This window comes from Schistocerca americana, chromosome X, assembly GCF_021461395.2.
Source record: "Schistocerca americana isolate TAMUIC-IGC-003095 chromosome X, iqSchAmer2.1, whole genome shotgun sequence".
NCBI lineage: Eukaryota > Metazoa > Arthropoda > Insecta > Orthoptera > Acrididae > Schistocerca > Schistocerca americana.
Window position 1 is genome coordinate 887777500 of NC_060130.1, and position 27170 is coordinate 887804669.

General features: G+C 44.4%; 1 protein-coding gene across 1 annotated transcript in view; it reads right to left on the reverse strand.

Moving 5' to 3' along the window:
- The window catches only part of LOC124556373 (lipase 1-like), a 214741-nt gene that overhangs the window by 182980 nt on the left and 4591 nt on the right, over positions 1-27170 (reverse strand). The window contains exon 2 of the mRNA XM_047130337.1: positions 12156-12270. Within this exon, the coding sequence (XP_046986293.1) occupies positions 12156-12270 (115 nt within the window). The remainder of the gene's footprint in view (positions 1-12155; positions 12271-27170) is intronic.

A 27170-nucleotide genomic window follows, 5' to 3' on the forward strand; every position in this document is an offset into this window, starting at 1 on the left:
GTATGATGAAGACTGTGACTTTCAAGGCACCTAAGGAAATAAACATAGAAGGATGGCCTTCCCTACAAAAGGTTTTGGTTGATGCCGTCCAAGAAATTGTCTCCACCTCATCCAATCCTGTGGTGGATTACAGAATGCGATCAGGCCATAGAAGAAAGACATTTAGCTTGAACCAGCGTAAGAATGAATCCAATTATGAAGCCTTCTTCATCCAAAGAAAAACAACAGAAAACATAATGTGCAGAGCAAAGAGAAGTTATTTCAGGACCCTGGTGCAACAGGCAGACAAGAACTTTCGGAGAAATAGCTCAAGAAATCGGTACAACGGACCCAAGAAGCAGACGACCAAGCACACATCTCCTACTATACTTTTCCACTGGACCGATAAGAAGCACCAGCTGAATAACAAGAAATACACCAACGTCCTTGTGAACTATTTCAAGAAGATCTTCAACACAACAGAACCTAAACAAGGGCTCGTCTTCCATGAGTCTTGCACCAGGAACCCTGATTCTCAACCACACACCAGAGTAGAAACAGAGGATATCATCAAGGGTCTCAAGAACAAAAAGACCTGTTTTGAAGATGACGTCGTAGCAGAAATGTGGAAACACACAGATGAACAGTCCTTGCAGGGTATCGATCAGATCACATGGGATATACGGACAACAGAGATCCTGCCAGAAGTATGGACGCCTGTTGTAATTCATCCGTTGCACAAGACAGGAAATAAGGCAGGCCTCAGCATTTACAGAATTATCTCCTTATTACTGATTACCTACAAGATCTTCTCAGCAGCCCGCTGACTATGCTCACTAGCCAGGTAGGCCAACGATTACATTAACACCAGGTGACGTCTGCATCAACAGATTCTGCTCAGAATATATATAAAATGTTGAGGCAGTCCTCACCTACAATAGCCGAGGTGGGTATTCCTAGGCTATTGTCCTAGTAGGTTTCCAGAAGGCATGTGAGTCTGTAGATAGCGGAAACCTTTTCTTCAGATTACAGGAACTTGGCGTGGATGAGAAGACCCTTAAACTAGTCCAGGCCACCCTGAAGAACACAACTTCCAAGGGTAACTTTAGAGGTGAGCTGTCCATGAGTTTCCCCACCAGAACAGGAGTCAGAGGAGGCCACGATCTCCTGCATTCTATTCAACTGCGTCCAAGAGATAATCACCAAAGAATGGACGACAATGCTACCACTAGGAGCTGGACTGAAGCTAAGGTACAAGAAAGATAACCTCGACATACTATGCCTAGCTTTTGCCAGTGACCTTATGTTACTAGTCCGCGGCGCTCTGTCACGCCAAGAGGCCCGTGTTAGATTCCCAGCTGGGTCGGAGGTTTTCTCCGCTCAGGGACTGGGTGTTGTGTTGTCCTCATTATCATTTCATCATCACCAGTGGAAGGCAACGGGAAACCACCACTGGAATCACTTCCCTAGAAGCTCATGCGGTGGACCTCTCTGACGAGGCATCCCCCATGACAAGACCTGCCGTAAGGCAGAACACAAAGTTTAGTTTATCTTCCTAGCGAACAATATATAAGACCTGGAGAATAGTGAGGAAATCCTTTCATTAGGTGAACTCTACAATATGTTTAAGTATATACAGGAGGCTTCTTACAACTTACAGGGCCTTTACAGAACAGCACTTAAGATCAGTTTCAAGATCAACATCCAGAGGTTTGAATTCATGTCCAACATCAAGAAAGCTCCCTCTACAATTCCATTAGAAGACATCATCACAAGATAAGTATCTGCAGTCAAGTACCCAGGAGAGTGGCACTCTGCAAACCAGTACGAGAAAATGGCCATAGATACCAGATGCACGAAGTTACAAGGGAGACGTAGCTACTCATCCAAGTGCCTCTACAAGAAACTCAGGCACCGACGCTACAACTCAATAGTAAAACTCTGTTCTGTATGCCTTGCCTGCCTCGTCTTGGTCAAGAAGGGCCCACACAGGTTTACCGACAGTGGTAGCAAACATTATACATGAGAAATTCGCTTCCGAAAGATATGGAATCGTGTATTTGCACAATCTGATTTCCCTTAAACTGTTGCAAGGCTTTGAATAGAACATGTATGGGTGGCAGAGACATCGTCTCCAAATGGTAAAACGTATTAGTTTCTCTGTTTGTAGAGAGTGCTGCTGCTCCGCAACTGTATACTGTAGGAGGCGTTCCAAAACAGACAAGCTGGAGGCATAATTACAGAAACCAGTACCCGTATGTTACAAGTATTGAGCCTGGCCGTTGAGACACTTGCCCCACTGTGACATAAGGCGGTGAATAGCTGTATCTTAAAATTCCCGGGGCTGCGATGTTAACCAGTTCAGCGTGTATAGCTCGACGTCGTCGTCCGAGGTGAATCGTTTGCCCCTCAGAGCCTTTTTAAGGGGACCAAAAATGCCGTAATCACAGGGAGAGAGGTGCGGACTGTGTGGAGGGTGGCCAAGAACCTCCCATTTGAATTTCTGTAAGAGTGCCGCGACTGTGTTGGCCGTATGAGGCTTTGCATTGTCATGGAGCAGAATGACACCACGGGTGACATTACCTGGTCGTTTTGATCTGATCGCTTGGCGAAGGGTGGTCATGATTTGTGAGTAACGCTGGGCATTCGCTGTTGTCCTGTGCTGTAGCAAGTGTCAGAATGGGGCCGTCTTCATCAAAGAAGAGGGCAAACGATTTACTTAAGACGACGACGTCCAGGTGCACGTGCGTAACTGGTGAACATCGCAGCACCAGGAATTTTATGAGACAGGTATTCACCGCCTTGTGTCACAGTGGGACAAGTGTCTCAACAGCCAGGGTCAATACTTCTAACATACAGGTACTGGTATCTATAATTATGCCTCCAGCTCGTTTCTTTTTGAACGTCCCTAATAAATTAATCAATAGCTGCTCTAGATGCTAATATGTTCTGTATTGTAGTCCACGAGTGGTTTCTGTTTTTATACTTAAGCCATTCTCTAGTGGTGAAAACTTCACACCTGCGTAATATCCATTAGAGAATGGCCTAAATACAAAAACCGAAAATGGCCGTGGACTATAATAAAGAACATACTAGCAGCTGGAGCGGTTATTTATTAAGTGATAAATACTGCCGTTAGATGGTCCAAATATGTCTATGAGAAATTTACGCACATGTTGCATTCGAAGAATACGATGTGGAATGATCGCACGCTCGCGCTATGCAGATGATCAACGCTGAACGATTTGGACTAAGGCAAGCTTGATAAACGCACGTTTTTGCTCTTTCGAGAGCACTAACTGCCAAAGCAGCTGCATATAGCAGGTTTCACAAATAATAACGGCAGCATAATGGCAGCAATCATGTAACTCGTTTGTAACTCATTAACAGCATCAGCTCTCTGTGTGGTCTGCATTTTAACTGCAGTCACTGCAGCTATCGTTCGCTAATTTGGCAGTAAGCAACGTCTTAACGGCGCCCAGCCTGGAACCACCGCATACTACTGGTGTCAATGGCCCCGCAAATGGGCGGTGCACACAGGACTGGGCATAGTATAGGCTGCTCAGCTTGGACGGTTGCTGTTAAATAGTATCGTCCTTGGTTCCTGGGTGTGCTCAAAACAACCCTGTCGACATATCTCTTTTCTGTAATGGTGATGATACTAGCAATGGGAGAGAGTGCACACTGGCCCAATCTGAATTTTGCCATATCTCCGTGAAGGTCAAATCACCCCTCCTCCTCCCCGCTGCCACACTACTCTAGGCCACTTGGAAGATGTAAAAAAGGTACGAAATTATAAAAATGGGTGCTCTTGTTGATCTTGAACGCTCACCCAGCTTGTACATTTGCTAGAACGATTCTCTGTTAGTTTAATGTCACGTTCAGCCATGCCAACTCTACACATGTCATGCCCCCCTATGGTTTGTGACCCAAATGGCTGCCTTTACCCCACCACCAATTCAAAATTGTTGTGGCACTGCAGTCGCTTACCTCCAACAATTATCCAAGAATGCTTGCAAAAGGATTCTTCATTCCTGTTCTGTTCATTGCAGTGAAAGGATAATCATCATGAAGTGTAAGCAGTAGAGATCTGCCACCACCAGACACGATAAAAGAAGGAAAGTGACACACAAAATTGAATGTAGGTATTAACAAATTCCTCATTGTTCATTATTATTTTTCATTGTACTCGTACATGTATCTTTTCGCAAATACTTACATTTTTTTCCATAGTATTGGAACAGAAATCAACACTGCCTGTTAGATCAGGAGAGACAATTTTTCGACTTTCTATTACACTATATGATCAAAACTATCCGGACACCGCCAAAACATACGTTTTTCATATTAGGTGCATTGTGTTGCCACCTACTGCCAGGTACTCCATATCAGCGACCTCAGTAGTCATTAGACATCGTGAGACCGCAGAATGGGGCGCTCCGCGGAACTCACAGACTTCGAACGTGGTCAGGTGGTTGGGTGTCACTTGTGTCATACGTCTGTCTGTACGCGAGATTTACACACTCCTAAAAATCCCTAGGTCCACTGTTTCCGATGTGATAGTGAAGTGGAAACGTGAAGGGACACATACAGCAAAAAAGCGTACAGGCCGACCTCATCTGTTGACTGACAGAGACCGCCGACAGCTGAAGAGGGTCGTAACGTGTAATGCCGAACGACGACTTGCTTGGTGTATGAAGCATAAACATTGAACGAATGAACAGTGAAAAAACGTTGTGTGGTGTGACGAATCACGAAACACAATGTGGCGATCCGATGGCAGGGTGTGGGTATGGCGAATGCCCGCTGAACGTCATCTGCCAGCGCGTGTAGTGCCAACAACAAAATACGGAGGCGGTGGTGTTATGGTGTGGTCGTGTTTTTCATGGACGGGGCTTGCACCCCTTGTTGTTTTGCGTGGCACTATCACAGCACTGGCCTACATTGGTGTTTTAAGCACCTTCTTGATTCCCACAGTTGAAGAGCAATTCGGGGATGACGATTGCAGCTTTCAACACGATCGAGCACCGGTTCATAATGCACGGCCTGTGGCAGAATGGTTACACGACAATAAAATGCATGTAATGGATTGGCCTGCCCAAAGTCCTGACCTGAATCCTATAGGACACCTTTGGGATGTTTTGGAAAGCCGACTTCGTGCCAGGCCTCAGCGACCGACATCGATACCTCTCCACAGTGCAGCACTCTGTGAACAATGGGCTGCCGTTCCCCAAGAAACCTTCCAGCACCTGACTGAACGTATGCCTGCTAGAGTGGAGGGCGTCAGGAACTTATAAGTCACTTTCAGCCAGGTGTCCGGATACTTTTGATCACATAGTGTACTTGCACTGCCACCGCTCAGCGAGCAGAAATCAACCCTTGATATTTCTGACGAGGACCCACGGCTGTTCCAGTTTCCAATGTCTGCATCACCATCATAACTTGTCGAACCGCAACTTCATGGTTCTAATGTACTACTATTCGTCATGACTTATAATTTGACTGCCAGTGGATCGGAACCCGTAAATATAGATACAGAGCCAGATACTGACTGCCATGTAGTAATATACATCTTTTCTCTGGTGGAGTGCCATGAGCTACATGGTAAGATGAATGCTCAGATGGCGACAGAGTAAGACCCATACCTCCTTCTCCAGACATTCACGCTCATCGAGAGGTATGGAGCTGCAACACTCAAGGTAGCACCTGGGGACTCTTGAGTGTATTTACACCATCAAACTTTTTGAACATACGTATTACTCTTCCTATAGCTTTGTTTGCAATACAGGGTGAATTTGGAGACGGTAAGAAACAATTATTTGGGAAACATGCAGTGGGTTTGATGTAGAAAAAAAGAATGATCGATTTTTTAACCATTGTGATTAACAGTGTATGAAAAATATGTATTACAAAACTTCTAAAAATTGTTTTATTTGCGCACCCATCTTGTAATTTAGAACAATGTAGAAAGTTGTGCACAGCTTATAGCTCAGTGAGTAAGGTAACTGGACATGATTATACAAAACATAGAGTAGTCTCATTGCTATCCTCACCCAATCACTATAACTTGTAATCCAGGAAGAAAAGCGGCAGGAAATTCAGAACATTTAACATAGTTTGCCTATTTAAAAAATAACTGTAGCATTGTCGTCACAGTGCACATAATCCCAGCGTCAATCGACGGCTGGAATTTGAGGCGAAACAATCTTTGTCAGTGTATGCTTGAGTATGTTAATGTTAACATTGTAATATCTCAGAATGATCAAATGAACATGTTAGGCAAAATATACGATCTTCAGAGAGAAGTAAGTGGCGCTGAATAATAAAATTAGAAAGCTAAAAACTGGTCATAATATGCAAATGTATGTCACAATTAAGAGTTACAAGTCTCAACTTCATCAGAGCAATATTTTGGTTAAAATCGACGTTTTAATGAAAAATTTAAGCCGCTAAATAGTAGACACAGAAAGATGAAAATTCGATTTAGCCTCAGTTTCACGTAAGAACATTAAATACGTACATCAATACGCTATCTTTATTAGTTTTCAAATTATTTACTAGTAACCAAATTTGGAACGAAAATGTCTTTATTCGTGGTAGATTGTGATTTGCATTTGTAATAGAAAGTTCTCATTGCAGCACTCTATTACATTCATGAAATAATACAGCTGTACTAGGTTTCGAGACTGCATTGTAAATAACAGTGGTTACAAGGAATCTTAAACAGGCAGTTCAAAGGTCATGTTTTACTGTCAGTTCCATTCTAAAAATTCTAGCTGTCAAAGTTTAAATGCGGTCCAACTAAAACTTTTCAGTAACTAAAGCAAACTTAACTCTATTTACATGAATATTAAGAAGACTGTAAATTGTTAAACGACAGAGCTCTTGATTAATACATGCCCGAGAAAAGGACCATTTAGATACTGCAATAGGTGCCTAGAGCGATTGATAGCAGATGTTCTATTTGGCGGCCCGCTGCGCGCCTGTATAAATACAGACAGAGAGGCAGTGGCACACTTCGCACCGAGACACCACTGTCCGCGTCCGCGTCAGTCAAACGCCATCATGCATTGTACCTCGGGTAACGTCATAGCTTGATACACTTGAATGTGTTTTCGGTAAAATTAGGAAGTGAGCTCGCGAGGACTGTACACTGTCCTGGCTCGGTTAAATTTCATGCAAGTAACTGTTTGCTGCCGTCCGTAATGTTGACAAAACCGCGTGGCAAGTGGCGAGATTATTTTCCACTTTTAAGGCGAGCAATTAACTTGTGGTGATTATGAGTCAGGATGATAGACCATTTTACTTGCAACTTCCCTTGGAGGTCGCCTCTGATCTGTTACTTTTATTTATAGTCACAATTCCTGATCCCGCTGAGTAAACACCAAGAGGGAAAATTTTCTTTCACTGCGCAGAAAGAGTACTGTGGACTTGCTGACTGTAAATTATGGTCAGTATATTCTCCATCGCTCTCTGGCTGACCTTAAAAATAGTTTTCAGGCTCTTGTAGACAGCAAAGGTAGGTGGAACGCACTGACAGACAATTTAGGAGTCTTTTCATAACGACATAACGACCATTGGATTTTACCTGCGCCCCCCCACCCCCCGCCCCATACGGTCATATGGTTCATCAGCCGGTAAACTGAACTGTGAAAGTGATCGGTGCAAAGCAGGGGACTCGATAGGCACTAACAGGATACCGAAATGAAATATATCGAAACCATTGGGAGGACAGTGTTGAGGTTTGCTCGCGAGTGTAGAAACTAAACTGTGAATGTTAGCCACAGTAGACTTGAACGCGACGGAAGGAGATAAGAGGACGGCCCTACACCGGGGCTAGAAGCAGACGGTGCATCATTGCGGAGCTGCGTGAACCTGCAAGTTAGCAGCAAGCTACTCCGCGCTCTCACCGATGCCCAGGCCTTCCTGGAGCTACTGCAGAAGTCAGAAGTTGAAATTAACGAGAATGCTTCTGTCAAAGTACGAGGGCAGTTCAATAAGTAATGCAACACATTTTTTTTCTCGGCCAATTTTGGTTGAAAAAACCGGAAATTTCTTGTGGAATATTTTCAAACATTCCCGCTTCGTCTCGTATAGTTTCATTGACTTCCGACAGGTGGCAGCGCTGTACGGAGCTGTTAAAATGGCGTCTGTAATGGATGTGCGTTGCAAACAACGGGCAGTGATCGAGTTTCTTTTGGCGGAAAACCAGGGCATCTCAGATATTCATAGGCGCTTGCAGAATGTCTACAGTGATCTGGCAGTGGACAAAAGCACAGTGAGTCGTTGGGCAAAGCGTGTGTCATCATCGCCGCAAGGTCAAGCAAGACTGTCTGATCTCCCGCGTGCGGGCCGGCCGTGCACAGCTGTGACTCCTGCAATGGCGGAGCGTGCGAACACACTCGTTCGAGATGATTGACGGATCACCATCAAACAACTCAGTGCTCAACTTGACATCTCTGTTGGTAGTGCTGTCACAATTGTTCACCAGTTGGGATATTCAAAGGTTTGTTCCCGCTGGGTCCCTCGTTGTCTAACCGAACACCATAAAGAGCAAAGGAGAACCATCTGTGCGGAATTGCTTGCTCGTCATGTGGCTGAGGGTGACAATTTCTTGTCAAAGATTGTTACAGGCGATGAAACATGGGTTCATCACTTCGAACCTGAAACAAAACGGCAATCAATGGAGTGGCGCCACACCCACTCCCCAACCAAGAAAAAGTTTAAAGCCGGTAAAGTCATGGTTACAGTCTTCTGGGACGCTGAAGGGGTTATTCTGTTCGATGTCCTTCCCCATGGTCAAACGATCAACTCTGAAGTGTATTGTGCTACTCTTCAGAAATTGAAGAGACGACTTCAGCGTGTTCGTAGGCACAAAAATCTGAACGAACTTCTCCTTCTTCATGACAACGCAAGACCTCACACAAGTCTTCGCACCCGAGAGGAGCTCACTAAACTTCAATGGACTGTTCTTCCCCATGCACCCTACAGCCCCGACCTCGCACCGTCGGATTTCCATATGTTTGGCCCAATGAAGGACGCAATCCGTGGGAGGCACTACGCAGATGATGAAGAAGTTATTGATGCAGTACGACGTTGGCTCCGACATCGACCAGTGGAATGGTACCGTGCAGGCATACAGGCCCTCATTTCAAGGTGGCGTAAGGCCGTAGCATTGAATGGAGATTACGTTGAAAAATAGTGTTGTGTAGCTAAAAGATTGGGGAATAACCTGGTGTATTTCAATGCTGAATAAAACAACCCCTGTTTCAGAAAAAAAATGTGTTGCATTACTTATTGAACTGCCCTCGTAATAAATCCAGAATCTGAAGGTGATTTGTCAACAGTATTACTGCGAAATTAGAACCAATTTCTGATGATGATATAATTGAAGATGAAGTCAAAAAAATTGTAATTACAGAGTTATCAAATAATGTAACTGAGATAAATATTTCTGAAATTCATCCAATTCAGGAACTGCTAGAAACTCCTTTAACACCGGTTGAAATACCAAGTGGCGACATAGAGAAACCAAACTGGATGCAGTTACTATTTTCAAAACTTGAATCTTGTCATAAAGAACTGAACAACAAGATGGAATCCAGTAGTAAACAGTTAAGTAGTAATTAAAAAGTAAATGTTGAAATGAACTCAAAACTGAATAGTTTAAACAATGAAATTGATTCTAACCACAATGATCTGCAAGTCTAATTAGGGCAACAGCTTACTAAACTGCCGGTAGCGTTCTCGCTTCCCACGCCCGGGTTCCCGGGTTCGATTCCCGGCGGGGTCAGGGATTTTCTCTGCCTCGTGATGACTGGGTGTTGTGTGCTGTCCTTAGGTTAGTTAGGTTTAAGTAGTTGTAAGTTCTAGGGGACTGATGACCATAGATGTTAAGTCCCATAGTGCTCAGAGCCATTTGAACCATTTTTTACCAAACTGCATAGTATTTTCAAAACCGAAACTGGTAAAGTTCGTAAAGATTTCAAAGACACAGATGATCTTAGGAAAGGGAGGTTGTCAGAAAGAATGGGCAATGAATGCAAACTTTGCTCTAATCGGTTTGAGGAAGTAACAAATAAAGTAAACGCTTGACAGAAGGATATTAAGAAAGTAAAATCTGATTGCGTGAAACTGTATAAGGAAGTTGATAAAAAAATTTCTGACAGAGTGGAGGCAGTAGAATTACAAATAGAAAATCTAAATACTATTATTACTAACATAGAAAATAGGGTAACCTCTGGTAGCTCTTGTTAATACTACTGTAGAGCATTTTGCTTCAGTTGGCGCAGATTTTATCGGATGGCGTCAGTTTTTACGTTTTGATCCAGACAAAAAAATTCACCTGTTAGAGTCCTGGAATGATTTTAAGGATGCTTTACCAAATGCATTGTCAAAACATGAGACAATTTTTTTGATAAGGAGTCATATATCAGGAGATACTTTGCGATGGTCAGCTGACGTAATGATTAGATGAACAACTCTTTCTGAATTTAAAACTGCCTTTCGTAATGAGTACTGGTCACACAACAAACAAAACGATGTTTGAGAGAATTTTGGAGTGGTAAAAAGTTTACTCCAGATCACGAATCAGTTATCAAGTTCTCTAGAAAGTGGGTTTCACGGTTGTCACATCTGACGGAAAAAAAATTAAACCAGTAATGATGATCATGGGACTAGAAGGTAAGCTGCCTTGGTTTTGGCAGAAAAGAATCATTTCCGCACCTAGAAATAACGTGGATAGTTTTATAGAGTATCTCGAGCGAGTGGAAAGGGTAGCTGCTGTTGAGTAGCAGGTGCGGAACAATACTAGGTAATAACACACTGAGGCTCCAAACAAACTGGTAAAAGCATGCGTATTCAAATACAGAGATTTGTAAAAAGGCAGAATACGGAGCTGCGATCGGCAACGCCTATATAAGACAAGTGTCTAGCGCAGTTGTTAGATCGGTTACTGCTGCTACTATGGCAGGTTATCAAGATTTCAGTGTCCTTCAACGTGGTGTTATAGTCGGCGCAAGAGCGATGGGACGCAGGATCTCCGAGGTAGCGATGAACTGGGGATTTTCCAGTACGACCATTTTACGGGACCAATGACGACTGAAGAGAATCGTTCAACGTGACAGAAGCGCAACCCTTCCACAAACTGCTGCAGATTTCAATGCTGGGCCACCAGCAAGTGTCAGCGAAACATAATCGATATGGGCTTTCGGAGGTGACGGCCCACTCGCGTGTCCTTGATGACTGCACGACTCATAGCTTTACGCCTTGCCTGGGCCCGTCAACACCGACATTGGACTGTTGATGACTGGAAACATGTTGCCTGATCGGACGAGTCTCGTTTCAAATTGTATCGAGCGGATGGATGTGTACGGGTATGGAGACAACCTCATAAATCCATGGACCCTGCATGTCATCAGGGGACTGCGCAAGCTGGTGGAGGCTCTGTAATGGTGTGGGGCGTGTGCAGCTGGAGTGATATGCGACTCCTCATACGTCTAGATTCGACTCTGACAGGTGACACGTACGTAAGCATCCTGTCTGATCACCTGCATTCATTCATGTCATTGTGCATTCCGACGGACTTGGGCAATTCCAGCAGGACATTGCGACACCACACACGTCCAGAATTCTACAGAGTGAATTGAAAATATCTGGGATGCCTTGCAATGTGTTGTTTAGAAGAGATCTCCGGAAGGCATATTCCGGGAGGGGGAAATGTTCAAGCGCCTATATATATTGGGAGAATTCTTGGGTGCGCTTGAATCAAATATTTGTTAATAAATGCACATTAAGCTTTCTACCGTTTATGCTGTTGGTTCGATACAATTTATCGCATTAGTTTTCCCATTACTGGCTCGAAGCCTTTCACAATTGGTGGGCATATGCTGGAGCTTGTCTCCTGATTCTTAGTAAGTCGATGAGAGTTCGACACATCTATTAAGCGTGGCAAGAATGCCTACCTATTTGGTAACAGTATACTTCATAGGTAACAAAATCAGAGCTACTTGAATCTAACCCATCTCAAAAGAGCCCATTCACATCCATCTACAGTATACAATTTGAGTGCACGTGTTCTGCTACAAACCACAGGATATCTTTGTTACCTTTGAATATCTTAATCGGTACATACAATTTGAGTGTATTAAAGAAAATAGTGTGAAAAAAAATTGCACCTGAATTTCCAGAATGAGGGATCCGTAGTATTCAGAGTTGTGTGTCTAGCACTGTATCTGTTTCCTCTGAAGTTCATCAGCCACACGTCGTAGCCGTCATCTGCAAGTAGGTACCCTGCAACAGCAACCAGTTTACTGGATAAGATTTCGGGGAAACTTAAGTTTTCTACACTTTGAGAATGATTTTAATGGTTGTGTGATAGTTCAAGCAACACTTAATAACAAACATTGTTCCATTACACTTTTATAACAACTGGTATTGTCAAATATTTTATTGAATTATAGCCACACTGGGGAAGGATCATAAATACTTCAATGGTAAAATGATGACAATGAGTGCCCTAAAGTGTCTTTAGAAACTTGCTTATGTTTTCCGGAACACAACACCCGTGGAGATGTGATGCTGTTGGCATTTGAACAAATACATTCTGAATAAAGAATATACTCTTGTGGAACCTCAACAAAACGTCAGTCAGTTGCCCCAAGAAACTTTGTGTCTGTGAGGAAAAACCGAATTAATGTTTGAACAACTGACCTTATGCTATTGTAAACGTAATTAGCCCAACTCAGCTATTTTGTGTGTGCATGTGACAGTTTCTTGTGGGAGCCGCCAGATCCTATCCTAGACCTAATGCTGGTGGATCCGCCTCCAGATGTCGCCCCAGATGTAATGTGGGTGGATCCACCTCTGAACCGTACCCAGATGTAACGTGGGTAGATCCATCATTGGACGTAATCCCAGATGGATCCATTTGTGAATCCTATGTTAAACCTATTCCAGGCAGTGTGGGCTCCGTGAGAATTCGACACATGCACCCATAAAATAGAATAAATTGAGTATGCGTTTTTACAACAGGATAAAGCCAGTTCCTCAAACACAGTTTCCATCTGTTACATGTATTCTGGATCATTTAGCATGAACCAGGTATCAACTCATGCTGAAATAACTATATTAGTACTTGGTGTATCCTCCACAGTCGGCAATACAGGCACTGACTCCAGCATCCAAGTGATCATACAGATGGAGAATACTGTCCTCGGATAAGTTACGCCACATCCGCTTGACCTGTTCATGTCGTTCTGTAAGATTATAGACAAGTCCAGAGATTGTGCTGACCAGGGAAATTACTGCACGTCTTGCAGTGTACATTGACTTTCATGGGCAGTTTGGGGGCGAGCATTATCGTGTTGCAACAACGCATCACCTTCCTGTTGTAAGAACGGCAAAAGAATACGTCTAATAACATTTTCCACATACCGAATGCTGGTTAGCGTTTCCTCCAGAGCCACCAAAGGTGAACAAGAGCTGTAGCTTATCGCACCCCAGACCATAAGGCCTGGGGTGGGACCAACGTGTCTTAGACGAATGCATTCTATGAGAGAGGGCTCACCTGGCCTACGTGTACGAGCAAACGACTATCACTGTATTGCAACCAACTTACCCTTTGAATCATCATTCTTTGCGTTCTTTTGGCGACCACCGTTCGAGTCAGCAGATGAATCTACACTGAAACGAGGTCACTGGAATACAAATCTGTGCCCATTTCCCACTGAAATGAGTCTGCAGTAACTGGGGAGCAAAAACTTTCGACCTTCCTGTGGCAATGACTGCCTCTTAATGCAAGTGTTTCGGCGACTTTAAAATAAGTTTCTTGTTAGCAGATGCAAAACGGTCTCTCCTGGATCAAGAGCTGTAATTCTTCCAAGTGCGAACGGCTCCACTGCAATAGGGAAGCCCCTATGAGAACCATTGATTAGCTATGGTTGCCCCTGCCCTTCCCTCTCGGCAGTGGTAATTCACCCGCGAGGTCAGGGAGAGCGTGGGACGGAGCTCAGCTCTGCGGTTCCTCCACGTGAATATCAGTGTCCTCGCAACGGTAAAATCACCTTTGGAAAGGGAGAGTGCCCGCCGATCCAATAGCTATGCAGCCACTTTCTTTGAATTCGACCAATTACTTGTGTGAACAGTAGCTTGAACGGATTGAGAGAATGGCTTAGTCAGTTTCTGATGGTGTGCAGTAGCATGTGGCTAAGGTTCCGAGTCCACTGTTGACAGCTTCCGAATGATTTCGGGTTCAAATTCAGCTTTTCGGTCACAGATAGGCTTACCAGAACATTTACTCGTACTTGAATCTTTGGTCTGCATTTGTGTGAACGCGTCACACTAGGCAACTGGCTTCTTAAGGCCCGATACAAAAGAAATAGCGAACACTAAAGGTTGCATAGCTTTGAAAGCTTGTTTAGCTTCACCGTAGGGTATATATCTCGTAAGTTTCAACTCCTGAATTTTCTTTTCCTCCTTATAAACCCCACACTTCCTGCTCCATACTGGGTGATCTCCAGAGCATTTTATACATTTTGGAGGAAGTGTACAAGAATTGGCCGATTCGTGAGCTGGGCCTCCACAGTTCCCAAACGTAGCCCTTGCTTTACAGGCGATAATGGGATGACCAAATCTTTGATATTTGAAGCACAGCACTGGGTTGGGAACGAAGATCGAACCTTACGACAGATATAGCCTGCAAAAATATTTTCATGGTAATTCCGGAGGATTGAACTTTAGAATAAACGTTGCAGTTTTTTCCAATGTACCACTGACTCCTCGCATATAGTTCTGCCCTTCCATACTCCAATATTTTTCCATTCTTCTCGCAACTTCTCAGGGTTCATCTCCATTATATTGTAGCAGGCAACCATGCCTTCACATAAGTTAAGGGTGCTATGCAACCGGCCGCAACATGATAGTCACCTAAGCCCTTCCATCCCAGAAGCTTAAATACTTGGTCCGACATGGTAGTTTCAATTAGAAGTCCTCCATAACGAAGTTGTTCAACACTTTTTAAAGAACCAGCAATACCTTCCAATGCCTTGTGAATACAGAAAGGGGAGATTAAAGGTTACCCTACTCTCTTGATTACAATGAAAGTGTTACGGCAAACTACTGCCCTGTTAGTATAATTCTGAAACTTTTTTTTCAGGTGGACTCGCCAACTGAGCTCTCTTTGTTGCGTGGGTGTAGGTACTCCCTGACAGTACACCCTTCCTGTCAGGAGAAGATTGGAACTGAGGTCGCTCCATAGCGATCCCACGAAGCACTAGGGAAACAAATGTCGATCTAGACAGAGCCCCATCTCCCTGAGCAAGTCATGTGACCCAGAGATTGGCCGCTAGAGTCTGTTTCACCTCAGCACCCATTCACCTCAACACTCATTCACCTCATCAGCAGGTAGCACAAACGAGGTTGACGTCTTTTTCTTTTTAAAGAGGCATGAACCTTCCTCATGGTCCAGGTGGTGAGACTGAGGCCTCTGGTCTCTGAAACGCACAATGTTCCACTGTTGCACCTAACGATGGTCCCTGAAGTACGCCCAGAAGTTACAGTAGAAGAGGTACGTCGGCGCCAGCCAGTTCCCAGATCAGGAAAACTGGGGTCGCCCTAGCCATACCCAACCACTGCTGGAGGAGCTCGTAGGGTAAAACACAGCCCTCCCTCCCCTAAGTTGCGGGACACTCTTCGTCAGGCCCCTCCGTCGAGACCTGTCAGGTTTGGGTGACCATGACAGTAGCTATGCTACCGCTGGCATAGCCCTTAGCGTCGCTGAGTCATGCAAACTCTCCCACCTGTCAGTAAAACTGCCTACCATAAAGCGGTGTCCCCCATGATGGTCTAGCTTAAAGGGATGCAGGTGGTCCGCAGTAATATTCACGTAGTCCATAGCTGTCCTTGTGCCTTTGAGTACTAAACAGGTACCATGGAAGCCCAGGTGAATTTCTCTCATAAGCTATGGAAGTGGTATGTGATGACAGCACATTATATAGTTCGTTCTTTTCTGAAAGAGTGTCTGCAGCTCGTGACCTAGGGGCTAGCGTTGCTGCCTCTGGATGACGGGGTCCAGGGTTCGATTCCCGGCCGGGAAATTTTCTCTGCCCGTGGACTGGGTGTTTGTGTTGTCCTCATCATTTCATCATCATCATTTGTTAGAGTGACTAGACTGGATTGTGAAAAGAAAATGGACTGTGTAAAATTTGGGACTTTGTACGGGCGCTGATGACCGTGCAGTTGAGCTCCCCACAAACCAAACACCATCATCTAAAAGAGTTCTTCAATATGGCCGACTCGACTGTGCCCTGCATCCCCCCTCCTTTCTTTCAAAATACTGCCCCTGCCGGCCTGCGTCCGAGGCACAGTCCACGTTTCGAGCAGCCGTTCATTTGAACGAGTTCCAACAAGACCACAGACCTGGGATAACAATAAACGTGTTTCACTCGATCAAGCAAGACGCTTCCAGAGTTCACAGTCCAGTTTCGATGTTCTCACGCATATTACAGTCGTAACTGACGATATCGTTGGGTCAAAACTGGAGCACCGTGAAGCCCCGTGTTCAACAATGTTCACTGAACGGTATGCTCGTAAACACCAGCTTTGGTCGTCAGATCTGCCTCAGATAGCCACCTATCCTGTTTTACAGAGCGCGCACGCCTCCGACCTTCATGTTCTGTGATGATGTATGACAGGACGTAGCCAAAGAGAGAGGGGGGGGGGGGACACCATGGGGTCCAGACCCCTCTTATCACTAAACTGAAATTACACATGAACTACTTGCTATGGAGTGAAATTGAAAGATGTAAGAGGCGAGCAAAAAGTTTCTGTTTGAGGGACTTACTGCAGCGTATATGCAACATGGCGCTACTCCGATGCCGGTATGTAAGCACCGACATGTGGGTGAGGAATTATTATGGCATTCGTGTCTTTCCGACTTGCATGTGATAAACATGGAAACGTTACCTATGGCGAAGTTATTACCCAATGTATCCAAATCGGACCAACGTGCTGGTTTTCTTTTCTAGGCTGCCGAAGGACTAGTAGACACGCAGCGGAGAACGAAGAATGTGTATGGAACAGGAAATGTGTATCGAAAAGCATCGTTCTGAAATGACTGACAAGGGGTGCCTCTACTTCATGATAACGCACTTTCCCATATCGCAAATGTCGTAACGCAGAAGTTACGACAACTCCAGTGGGAGACACTCGAGCACCCGCCCTATAGTCCCGATCTCTCCGCATGCGATTATCACGCCTTGGCCCCTTCAGAAAAGCCTTGGCGGGTCACAATTCCTGTCCTATGTGCAGCAGGCAGTTACGGACTTTTTTTTTCGTTTAAACAATACAGAGTAGCCCACCACCTGGGTTACTAAGGTGGGCCGTGTGCTACTTAAGACAAGTAACAAGTCAGGCAGCATGTAGGTCTCTTAGCCGTCATGGCTTCTCACAAGTTAAATTAGCTTGGCAAGCACCCATTCCGTTGCCCGTCCCTGCCACGAGGAGGCGGACCTATTTCTAATATTTCTGCCCTGGTTGTTGCTCTGCGTGTTGGTGCACTATATAACACAGTAAGTGATGTTTGAATTCAGCATAATTAATAAAAGCAATATAATTATACAAAATTATTGGCAGAGAAATTTCTAGAATATATGATGTCAACTAAATCCAAGTTCTCACTCATGCGATTCCAGAATGCAAGGCTGTTTATGTGCCCTAAGGTTTAACAGAAATAGATTATATGAGATTGTCAATGAAATTAAAATTCACATGAAACATAAAAGCAGTATGAATATATACATACGATAATGTAACTTTAAGATAAAGTTTCAAAGCTATTAGAAATAACTGAAGCCCAAATTCTTGCATAGACAATTTTAGATACAGGAAGTATTCAAGTAGCTAAAGTTAAACATAACAAAATTCCTCTATTCAAAATTTTAAAATTTTACAGATTTAATTTAGAGATAAGATAGCATTACAGATCAGCAATGGTTAGAGACAAGAGGTTACCAAAGTTAGGATAATTAAAAAAAATTGTACTACATACAAAAGAAAATAAATGTAGACAATGAATTTTTGAAATGTATGGTGTCACCTGAAACCAAGTTCTCACTCATGCGATTCCAGAGTACAGAGGATGTGTATGTGCCTTAAAGTGGAACACAGATTTCTCTACATTAGATTATAAATGAGGTTTCAAATTTCGCATAAATAATAAAAACAATATGAATACTAACATATGATAATCTCGCATGGACAAGTATAGATACAAAAATATTCAGGTAGCTAGAAGTTGAACATACTCAATTCCTCTATGCATAATTTAAAAAGTTAATTTGAAGATGAGATATCATTGCAATACCAACAATTGTTTGAGACAATAGGTTACCAAAGTGCAAACAACATGCTGAAAGTCATTGAATAAAACTAGAAGTAAATAAACACAATAAATGGTTCAGTATTACGTTGGAGAAGAAATCATAGGAATTCCATATGCGTAAAATCATAAGAATTCCATATGCGTAATATATCTTCAAAGTTTGAATGCACTAGAAAGATCCTTATTAGAATATCAAACGTTAAGTCTCGTAGAGATATAGAATCTAACGATTCAAATGTGAAATTACTTAAGTTAATTGCAACTAAATCTAGTCCATCTGGCAAGTCAAGTAACAAGGTTGTGAGACAAGAGAGGGAACCTGCATTATATGTCAAATAATACGTCAAATGATATGTAAGCCAAAAAAGGGAATCTGCATTATATGTCAAATGATATGCATCAATCAATCTTATGACTATGCCACTATACGTTTGACCCTTCTACAACTTCTGTGTCAATATTAGTCGGTATCTGTTCCAGTATACGTGTCAGAGTCGGAACTTGTATCTTCCCATATGTTGTGTTGTGGCACTGTTTCTATGTGTTTTCTTGTTCTGGCAGTAGGATGCTGATTTTTATACATTTCAAGCAAGGACTTCATCACGCAGCAGGACACGATGTTTTACGAAACGGGTATCTTCAGCCTGGTGCGACGGTGGGATGATTGCCTCATTGCCCACGGCGATTTTGCCTGCGTGACGTACCGATTCTGAATTGTAAGGCCTTCGAACGGAAAGTTTTTATCGACTTTTATATGTTTGATTTTCAATCATAGGACGATACGCACTACCGATAGTCAGCAAGGCCATCGACACATTTATGCTAACGTTCTATCGATAGCGCTCTCGGCGAAAGCCTATTAATGTATGTGCTGCCATTTATTGTTTTTGCGTGTGTGCTGTTCGTTTTTAATTTCGGATAAATTTGTAACGAGAAAGAAAAGTAGAACTTCTTTTGATTCGTCCACTAGTGTTACGATAAGTTAAAAGCACGGACTCACTACCATAATAGTGCAATTACCTATCTACAGCAGTTTAATGTCAGCACTGGCGTTGTTATTTGGAGACTGGCAGAACTTTGGAGTTGCGATATTTCAATATTTCACAAGGCAGCGGAGCGGTAAACATCAATACAAATAACATTAAATTCAAATCAGTGCATAAAACTACATTTTGGCTGTGTCGCCAAAATATCGCATTTACGACAAAAATATCGTCCAAACTGTCTTGGTTGCATTTGTTAAAAAAAAAAAAAAGAGCTCAAAATTCTATCATTATTAGCCCAAATGACAAAATATGACCCAACCTGCTCACCCGGGGAGTACTCAATAATGAAAACCGGTTCCGATACGGAACGATGGGAGACGTTCGTGAAGAGCGGAAGGAATATGTGATGATAGCACATTCTATAGTTCGTTCTTCTCTAAAAGAGTTCTTCAGTATGTCTGACTCGACTGTGCCCTGCACCCCCCCCCCCTTTCTTTCCAAATATATTTATGCTCTTGTAATACTATAATAACGGAAGCCACGAATTCTCTGCACATTAAATATTAAAATATGCATGCATCCATGTACTATCAAATGACGAAACATGCACAATTAAGGGAGAAACATGCAATATCAGAATTCCATCTTTTATTGTGACTCATTTTATTGTCCACACATCAAAAAAAGTTTGCATCACCCCGGTTTCCAGAACTCCTGAAGATAGACGTTGACTGGATATTGTATCACAGACAGTCCCTTTGACTGTTCAGAGATGTCACTAAACCCGCCCAAAGATGTAAACGACCATGCATGAGCAGTGCCTATTAGACGAAGGTGTCCGACAGCCGATCAGTTCCAGTCATTCCACCAGGAAGGAGGTACACGGCACGTGTTGTCTGTAGTTCAACCATGCCTAGACGGTCAATACCGCGGTTCGACAAGGAGCAGATACAGAGAGACAGGAACTGTCGATGACATGCCTCACTCAGGCCGCCCAAGGGCTACTACTCCAGTGGATGACCGCAACCTACGGACTATGGCTCGGAGGAACCCTGACAGCAACGCCACCATGTTGATTAATGCTTTTCGTGCAGCCACAGGACGTCGTGTTACGACTCAGACTGTGTGCAATAGACTGCATGATGCGCAACTTCACTCCCGATTTCCATGGCGAGGTCCACCTTTGCAACTACGACACCATGCAGAGCGGTACAGCTGGGCCCAACAACATGCCGAATGGACCACTCAGGATTGGCATCAAGTTCCCTTCCGATGAGTGTCGCATATGCCTTCAACCAGACAATCGTTGGATACGTGTTTGGAGGCAATCTGGTCAGGCTGAACGACGTACGCCGCTGGTGGTCATGGAAGGCGCCGTAACGGCTGTACGATACGTGAATGCCATCCTCCGACCGATAGTGAAACCATATCGGTAGCATATTGGCGAGGCATTCGTCTTCATGGACGACAATTCGCGCCCCCATCGTGTACATCTCGTGAATGACTTCCTTCAGGAAAATAACATGGCTTGACTAGAGTGGCCAGCATGTTCTCCAGACTTGAACCCTATCTAACATGCCTGGGTTACATTGAAACAGGCTGTTTATGGACGACGTGACCCACGAACCACTCCGTGGAATCTACGCCGAATTGCCGTTAAGGAGTGGGACAATCTGGAGCAATCTTGATGAACTTGTGGATAGTATGCCAGGACGAATACAGGTTTGCATCAATGCAAGAGGACGTGCTACTGGATATTAGAGGTACCGGTGTGTACAGCAGTCTGGACCAACACCTCTGAAGGTCTTGCTGTATGGTGGTACAACATGCAATGTGTGGTTTCCATGAGCAATAAAAAGGGCGGAAATGATGTTCATGTTGATCTCTATTCCAGTTTTCTTTACAGGTCGCGGAACTCTAGGAACCGAGGTGATGCAAAACTTTCTTGATGTTGTGTGTATTTTAAAACAACAGACAACAACCAGTTTTTCCAAATTCTCCTCCGACCAGGGTAGATCTGGGCCTAGATTTGTCTGGATTCAGGAGGCGAAGTGGTTCGAATCCATCCACGGGCAACACTGAAAATCATTTCCTGTGGTTTCCCATATTCATTTTATCAAATGCTGGGAACGTTCCCTTATTATAGGCCACAGCCAATTCTTTCTGAAGTCCTTTCTTTCCTGAGAGGTTCCAATTCCCATAAAGATGCAGCCTCTCTGCTTAAATGAAAAGAGCTGCATCAAAGGCGAGCTTAACATCTCTCCAGACTCCCGGCACTAAATCACATATTTACATTAGAAGGCGGCTATCGATTGTCATTTTGTACTATGTATCTGTCCATGAAGTTAATTCACTTGTGGAACGGCGATATGTCTTCAAATTTTACTAAAAGAGCGACGTTCTACTGTGAAAAAAGGTATTCTTTGGAACAATGAGTTCAAAAGTCACATTCCTAACGAATTTGTAAATAAACGTCATATAAACGACAGCGTATGTTGCACATCACAGAGGAGTTTATTAGGAACAAAGACTGTATAGAACGCATACATTAGAAGTCTAGTTGAAATAAATGCGTGAAGCAATTTTGAGATCCCAAAACTGTAGCTCATAGTATCTGAGCATTACGTTCGTTTAATAAATAAATTTGGTTGCTATAGTTTTAAGCTGACTATTGAGATTTTGACAGCTAAGAAAACTGAAGAATTTTAGTGAAAAGGTCCTTTAATAAAATTTGAGTCAGAATTGAGAAACCTGGGATGTTTCTATGTGCTGGAAAAATTCTAACTTGGTTTCAGATAAGTCGTAAATATTTAGTAGGAGAAATACAGCTGTTATGAAAAGAGATTTGAACCCATTTAACTCTATAAGTTATTTAAGCCAACGTTAACATTCTCGTGCTCTTCAATAGTGAAACTTATATTAGAAGATTGAGCTGTGTTTGTTAACAAAAGAGACAATACATTATATTGGAATTTTACGTCGTTTGGCAATAGAGTGAAGTTAACAATATTGCCAAATAAAGATATACACTGAAGTGCCAAAGAAACTGGTATAGGCATGCGTATTCAAATATATATACACTCCTGGAAATTGAAATAAGAACACCGTGAATTCATTGTCCCAGGAAGGGGAAACTTTATTGACACATTCCTGGGGTCAGATACATCACATGATCACACTGACAGAACCACAGGCACATAGACACAGGCAACAGGGCATGCACAATGTCGGCACTAGTACAGTGTATATCCACCTTTCGCAGCAATGCGGGCTGCTATTCTCCCATGGAGACGATCGTAGAGATGCTGGATGTAGTCCTGTGGAACGGCTTGCCATGCCATTTCCACCTGGCGCCTCAGTTGGACCAGCGTTCGTGCTGGACGTGCAGACCACGTGAGACGACGCTTCATCCAGTCCCGAACATACTCAATGGGGGACAGATCCGGAGATCTTGCTGGCCAGGGTAGTTGACTTACACCTTCTAGAGCACGTTGGGTGGCACAGGATACATGCGGACGTGCATTGTCCTGTTGGAACAGCAAGTTCCCTTGCCGGTCTAGGAATGGTAGAACGATGGGTTCGATGACGGTTTGGATGTACCGTGCACTATTCAGTGTCACCTCGACGATCACCAGTGGTGTACGGCCAGTGTAGGAGATCGCTCCCCACACCATGATGCCGGGTGTTGGCCCTGTGTGCCTCGGTCGTATGCAGTCCTGATTGTGGCGCTCACCTGCACGGCGCCAAACACGCATACGACCATCATTGGCACCAAGGCAGAAGCGACTCTCATCGCTGAAGACGACACGTCCCCATTCGTCCCTCCATTCACGCCTGTCGCGACACCACTGGAGGCGGGCTGCACGATGTTGGGGCGTGAGCGGAAGACGGCCTAACGGTGTGCGGGACCGTAGCCCAGCTTCATGGAGACGGTTGCGAATGGTCCTCGCCGATACCCCAGGAGCAACAGTGTCCCTAATTTGCTGGGAAGTGGCGGTGCGGTCCCCTACGGCACTGCGTAGGATCCTACGGTCTTGGCGTGCATCCGTGCGTCGCTGCGGTCCGGTCCCAGGTCGACGGGCACGTGCACCTTCCGCCGACCACTGGCGACAATATCGATGTACTGTGGAGACCTCACGCCCCACGTGTTGAGCAATTCGGCGGTACGTCCACCCGGCCTCCCGCATGCCCACTATACGCCCTCGCTCAAAGTCCGTCAACTGCACATACTGTTCACGTCCACGCTGTCGCGGCATGCTACCAGTGTTAAAGACTGCGATTGAGCTCCGTATGCCACGGCAAACTGGCTGACACTGACGGCGGCGGTGCACGCAGCTAGCGCCATTCGACGGCCAACACCGCGGTTCCTGGTGTGTCCGCTGTGCCGTCGTGTGATCATTGCTTGTACAGCACTCTCGCAGTGTCCGGAGCAAGTATGGTGGGTCTGACACACCGGTGTCAATGTGTTCTTTTTTCCATTTCCAGGAGTATATATATATATATATATATATATATATATATATATATATATATATATATATGGGCAGAATACGACGCTGCAGTCGGCAACACCTATATAAGACACCAAGTGCCTGGAGCAATTGTTAGATCGGTTACTGCTGCTACAATGGCAGGTTATCAACATTTAAGTGAGTTTGAACGTGGTATTACAGTCGGCGTACGAGCAATGGCACACAGCATCTCCGAGGTAGCGATGAAGTGTGCCATGAATATCAGGAATTCGGCAAAACATTAAAACTCCGACATCACTGCGGCCGGAAAAAGATCCTGCAAGAATGGTATCAACAACAACTGAAGAGAATCGTTCAACGTGACAGAAGAGCAGCCCTTCCACAAATTGCTGCAGATTTCAATGCTGGGCTATAACCAGTGTAAGCGTGGGACCCATTCAACGAGACATCATCGATATGGGCTTTCGGAGCCAAAGGCCCACTTTTGTACCCTCGATGACTGCACGACGCAAAGCTTTACGCCTCGCCTGGGCCCGTCACCATCGACATTCGATTGTTGATGACTGGAAACATGTTGTCTGGTCGGTCGAGTCTCGTTTCAAATTGTATGGAGCGGATGGACGTCTACGAGTGTGGAGACAACCTCATGAATCCATGGACCCTTCATGTCAGCAGGGGACTGTTCTAGCTGGTGGAGGCTCTATAAAGGTGTGGGGCACGTGCAGTTGGAGTGATATGGGACCCCTGATACATCTAGATACGACTCTGACAGGTGACACATACATAAGCAGCCTGTCTGATCACCTGCATGTATTCATGTCCACTGTGGATTTCGACGGACTTGGACAGTTGAAGCAGGACAATGCTACATCCTACACGTCCAGAATTGTTACAGAGTGGCTCCAGGTACACTCTTCTGAATTTAAATATTTCCGCTGGCCCCTGAACTCCCCAGACATGAACATTATTGAGCATATCTGTGATTCCTTGCAACGTGCTGCTCAGAAGAGATCTCCAGCCCCTCGTACTCTTACGGAGTTATGGACAGCCCTGCAGGATTAATGGTGTCAATTCCCTCCAGCACTACTTCAGACATTAGTCGAGTCCATGCCACGTCATGTTGCGGCACATCTGCGTGCTTGCGGGGGCCCTACACGATATTAGGCAGGTTTACCAGTTTCTTTGACTCTCCAGCGTATTTAATTGCGCATTTGGGTATCCCTTTTTTTAAGAAAGCTTTTCTTGCTTAATTTTCTTGACCAAATTCTATTTGTATGAAAGTCTCACGAAAGCAAGTTATGTACATAAAATTAATAAATAAATAAGTGTGGCCGGCCAATGTGGACGAGCGGTTCTAGGCGCTTCAGTCCGGAAGTGCGCTGCTTCTACGGTCGCAGCTTCGAATCCTACCTCGGGCATGGATGTGTGTGATGTCCTTAGGTTAGTTCGGTTTAAGTGGTTCTAAGTCTAGTGACCTGATGACCTCAGATGTTAAGTCCCATAGTGCCATTTGAACCATTTGAAATAAATGTGTTTTCAGAGTAAAACGAAAAACACGAGCCTTTTTAAGTCCTCCTTTAACAAATCGAACTCCCCCCCCTTTTTCACAAAATCCTGGCTACATCTCGCCGCCTACTCATCGTCCTTTAACAACTTCCATGTGCGCTCACGACTGTAGCATGCGAACAGCCGTCTAGCTATGCCGTTTCCTAGATGTTCGTTCGCAGCCGCTGGACCATAACGATCAGTCCTATTTCGGAGTTCCTTATGGCACTGGATTTCCATATTTTCGAATCGTGATATCTGTAGAATGATTCCACATCTACAAACACGGTGACTATTATTGAACTATATGAAAAGAAACGTATATTAGTTACAAACTAAGGTGTGCACACCCGTTATTGAACATGTAAACGTGACTACCGATATTCCGATTTAGGTTATGACACGTTCGGTATGTCTGCCGTCATTGGCAATGATGTGGCGCAGACGAATAGCGAAATTCTGCATGACCCACCGAAGTGTCGAAACATCGATGGTGTCTATGACCTCCTGAATGGCTGTTTTCGGCTCAGAAATGGTTTTGGGGTTATGGCTGTACACCTTGCCTTTAATATAGCCCCACGAAAAGGAGTCGCATGTGTTCAGATCTGCAGAATATGGTGGCCAATCGAGGCCCATGCCAATGGCCTCTGGGTAGCCGAGAGCCAGAATGCGGTCCCCAAAGTGCTCCTCCAGGACATTAAACAGTCTCCTGCTTCGATGGGATCGAGCTCCGGCTTGCATGAACCACATCTTGTCGAAATAATGGTCACTTTAGATAATTGGGATGAAATCATCTTCCAAAACCTTCACGTACCGCTCGGTAGTCACCATGACATCAAGGAATATCGGGCCGATTATTCCGTGACTGGACATTGCAGACCACACAGTCACCCATTGAGGGTGAAGAGAATTCTCTATCACGAAGTGTGGATTCTCGGGCCCCCAAATGGGCCAATTTTGTTTATTTATGGACCCATCCAAATGAAAGAGGGCTTCGTTGCTAAACCAAAGGCGCATGCGCGTACTAATTACTATCATACCCCGCGGCCAACCGCACAGATGGAGGCCCTAACGAAAACTGTTCAGAAGTTATGACGATTTTATTTCATATAGTTCAATAATTGTCACCCTGTAGATACAGCGCAAGCCACCATACGGTGGGTGGCTGAGGGTACCCTGTAGCGCTACTTCCTTGCATGTTTCACTAACAAACAGAGCGAGGGAAAAACGACTGTCTATGAGCCCTAATTTCTTGAATTTTATCTTCGTGGTCCTTGCGCGGAATGTATGTTGGTGGCAGTAGAATCATTCGGCAGTCAGCTTCAGCTGCCGGTTCTCTAAATTTTGCCGGCCGAAGTGGCCGTGCGGTTAAAGGCGCTGCAGTCTGGAACCGCAAGACCGTTACGGTCGCAGGTTCGAATCCTGCCTCGGGCATGGATGTTTGTGATGTCCTTAGGTTAGTTAGGTTTAACTAGTTCTAAGTTCTAGGGGACTAATGACCTCAGCAGTTGAGTCCCATAGTGCTCAGAGCCATTTGAACCATTTCTTCTCTAAATTTTCTCAATAGTGTTCCTCCAAAATCCCCTCCAGAGATCTTAATTTGAGTTCTCGTTACGTGTTGTTCTAACCTAAAGGTAACAAATTTAGCAGCCCGCCTCTGAATTGCTTAGGTGTACTCCTTCAATCAGACCTGGTATGGATCCCAAACACTGGAGCAGTATTCAAGAAGAGGTCGCACCAGTGTCCTATATGCGGTCTTCTTTACAGATGAACTACACTTTCCTAAAAATCCTCCCAATGAACCGCAGC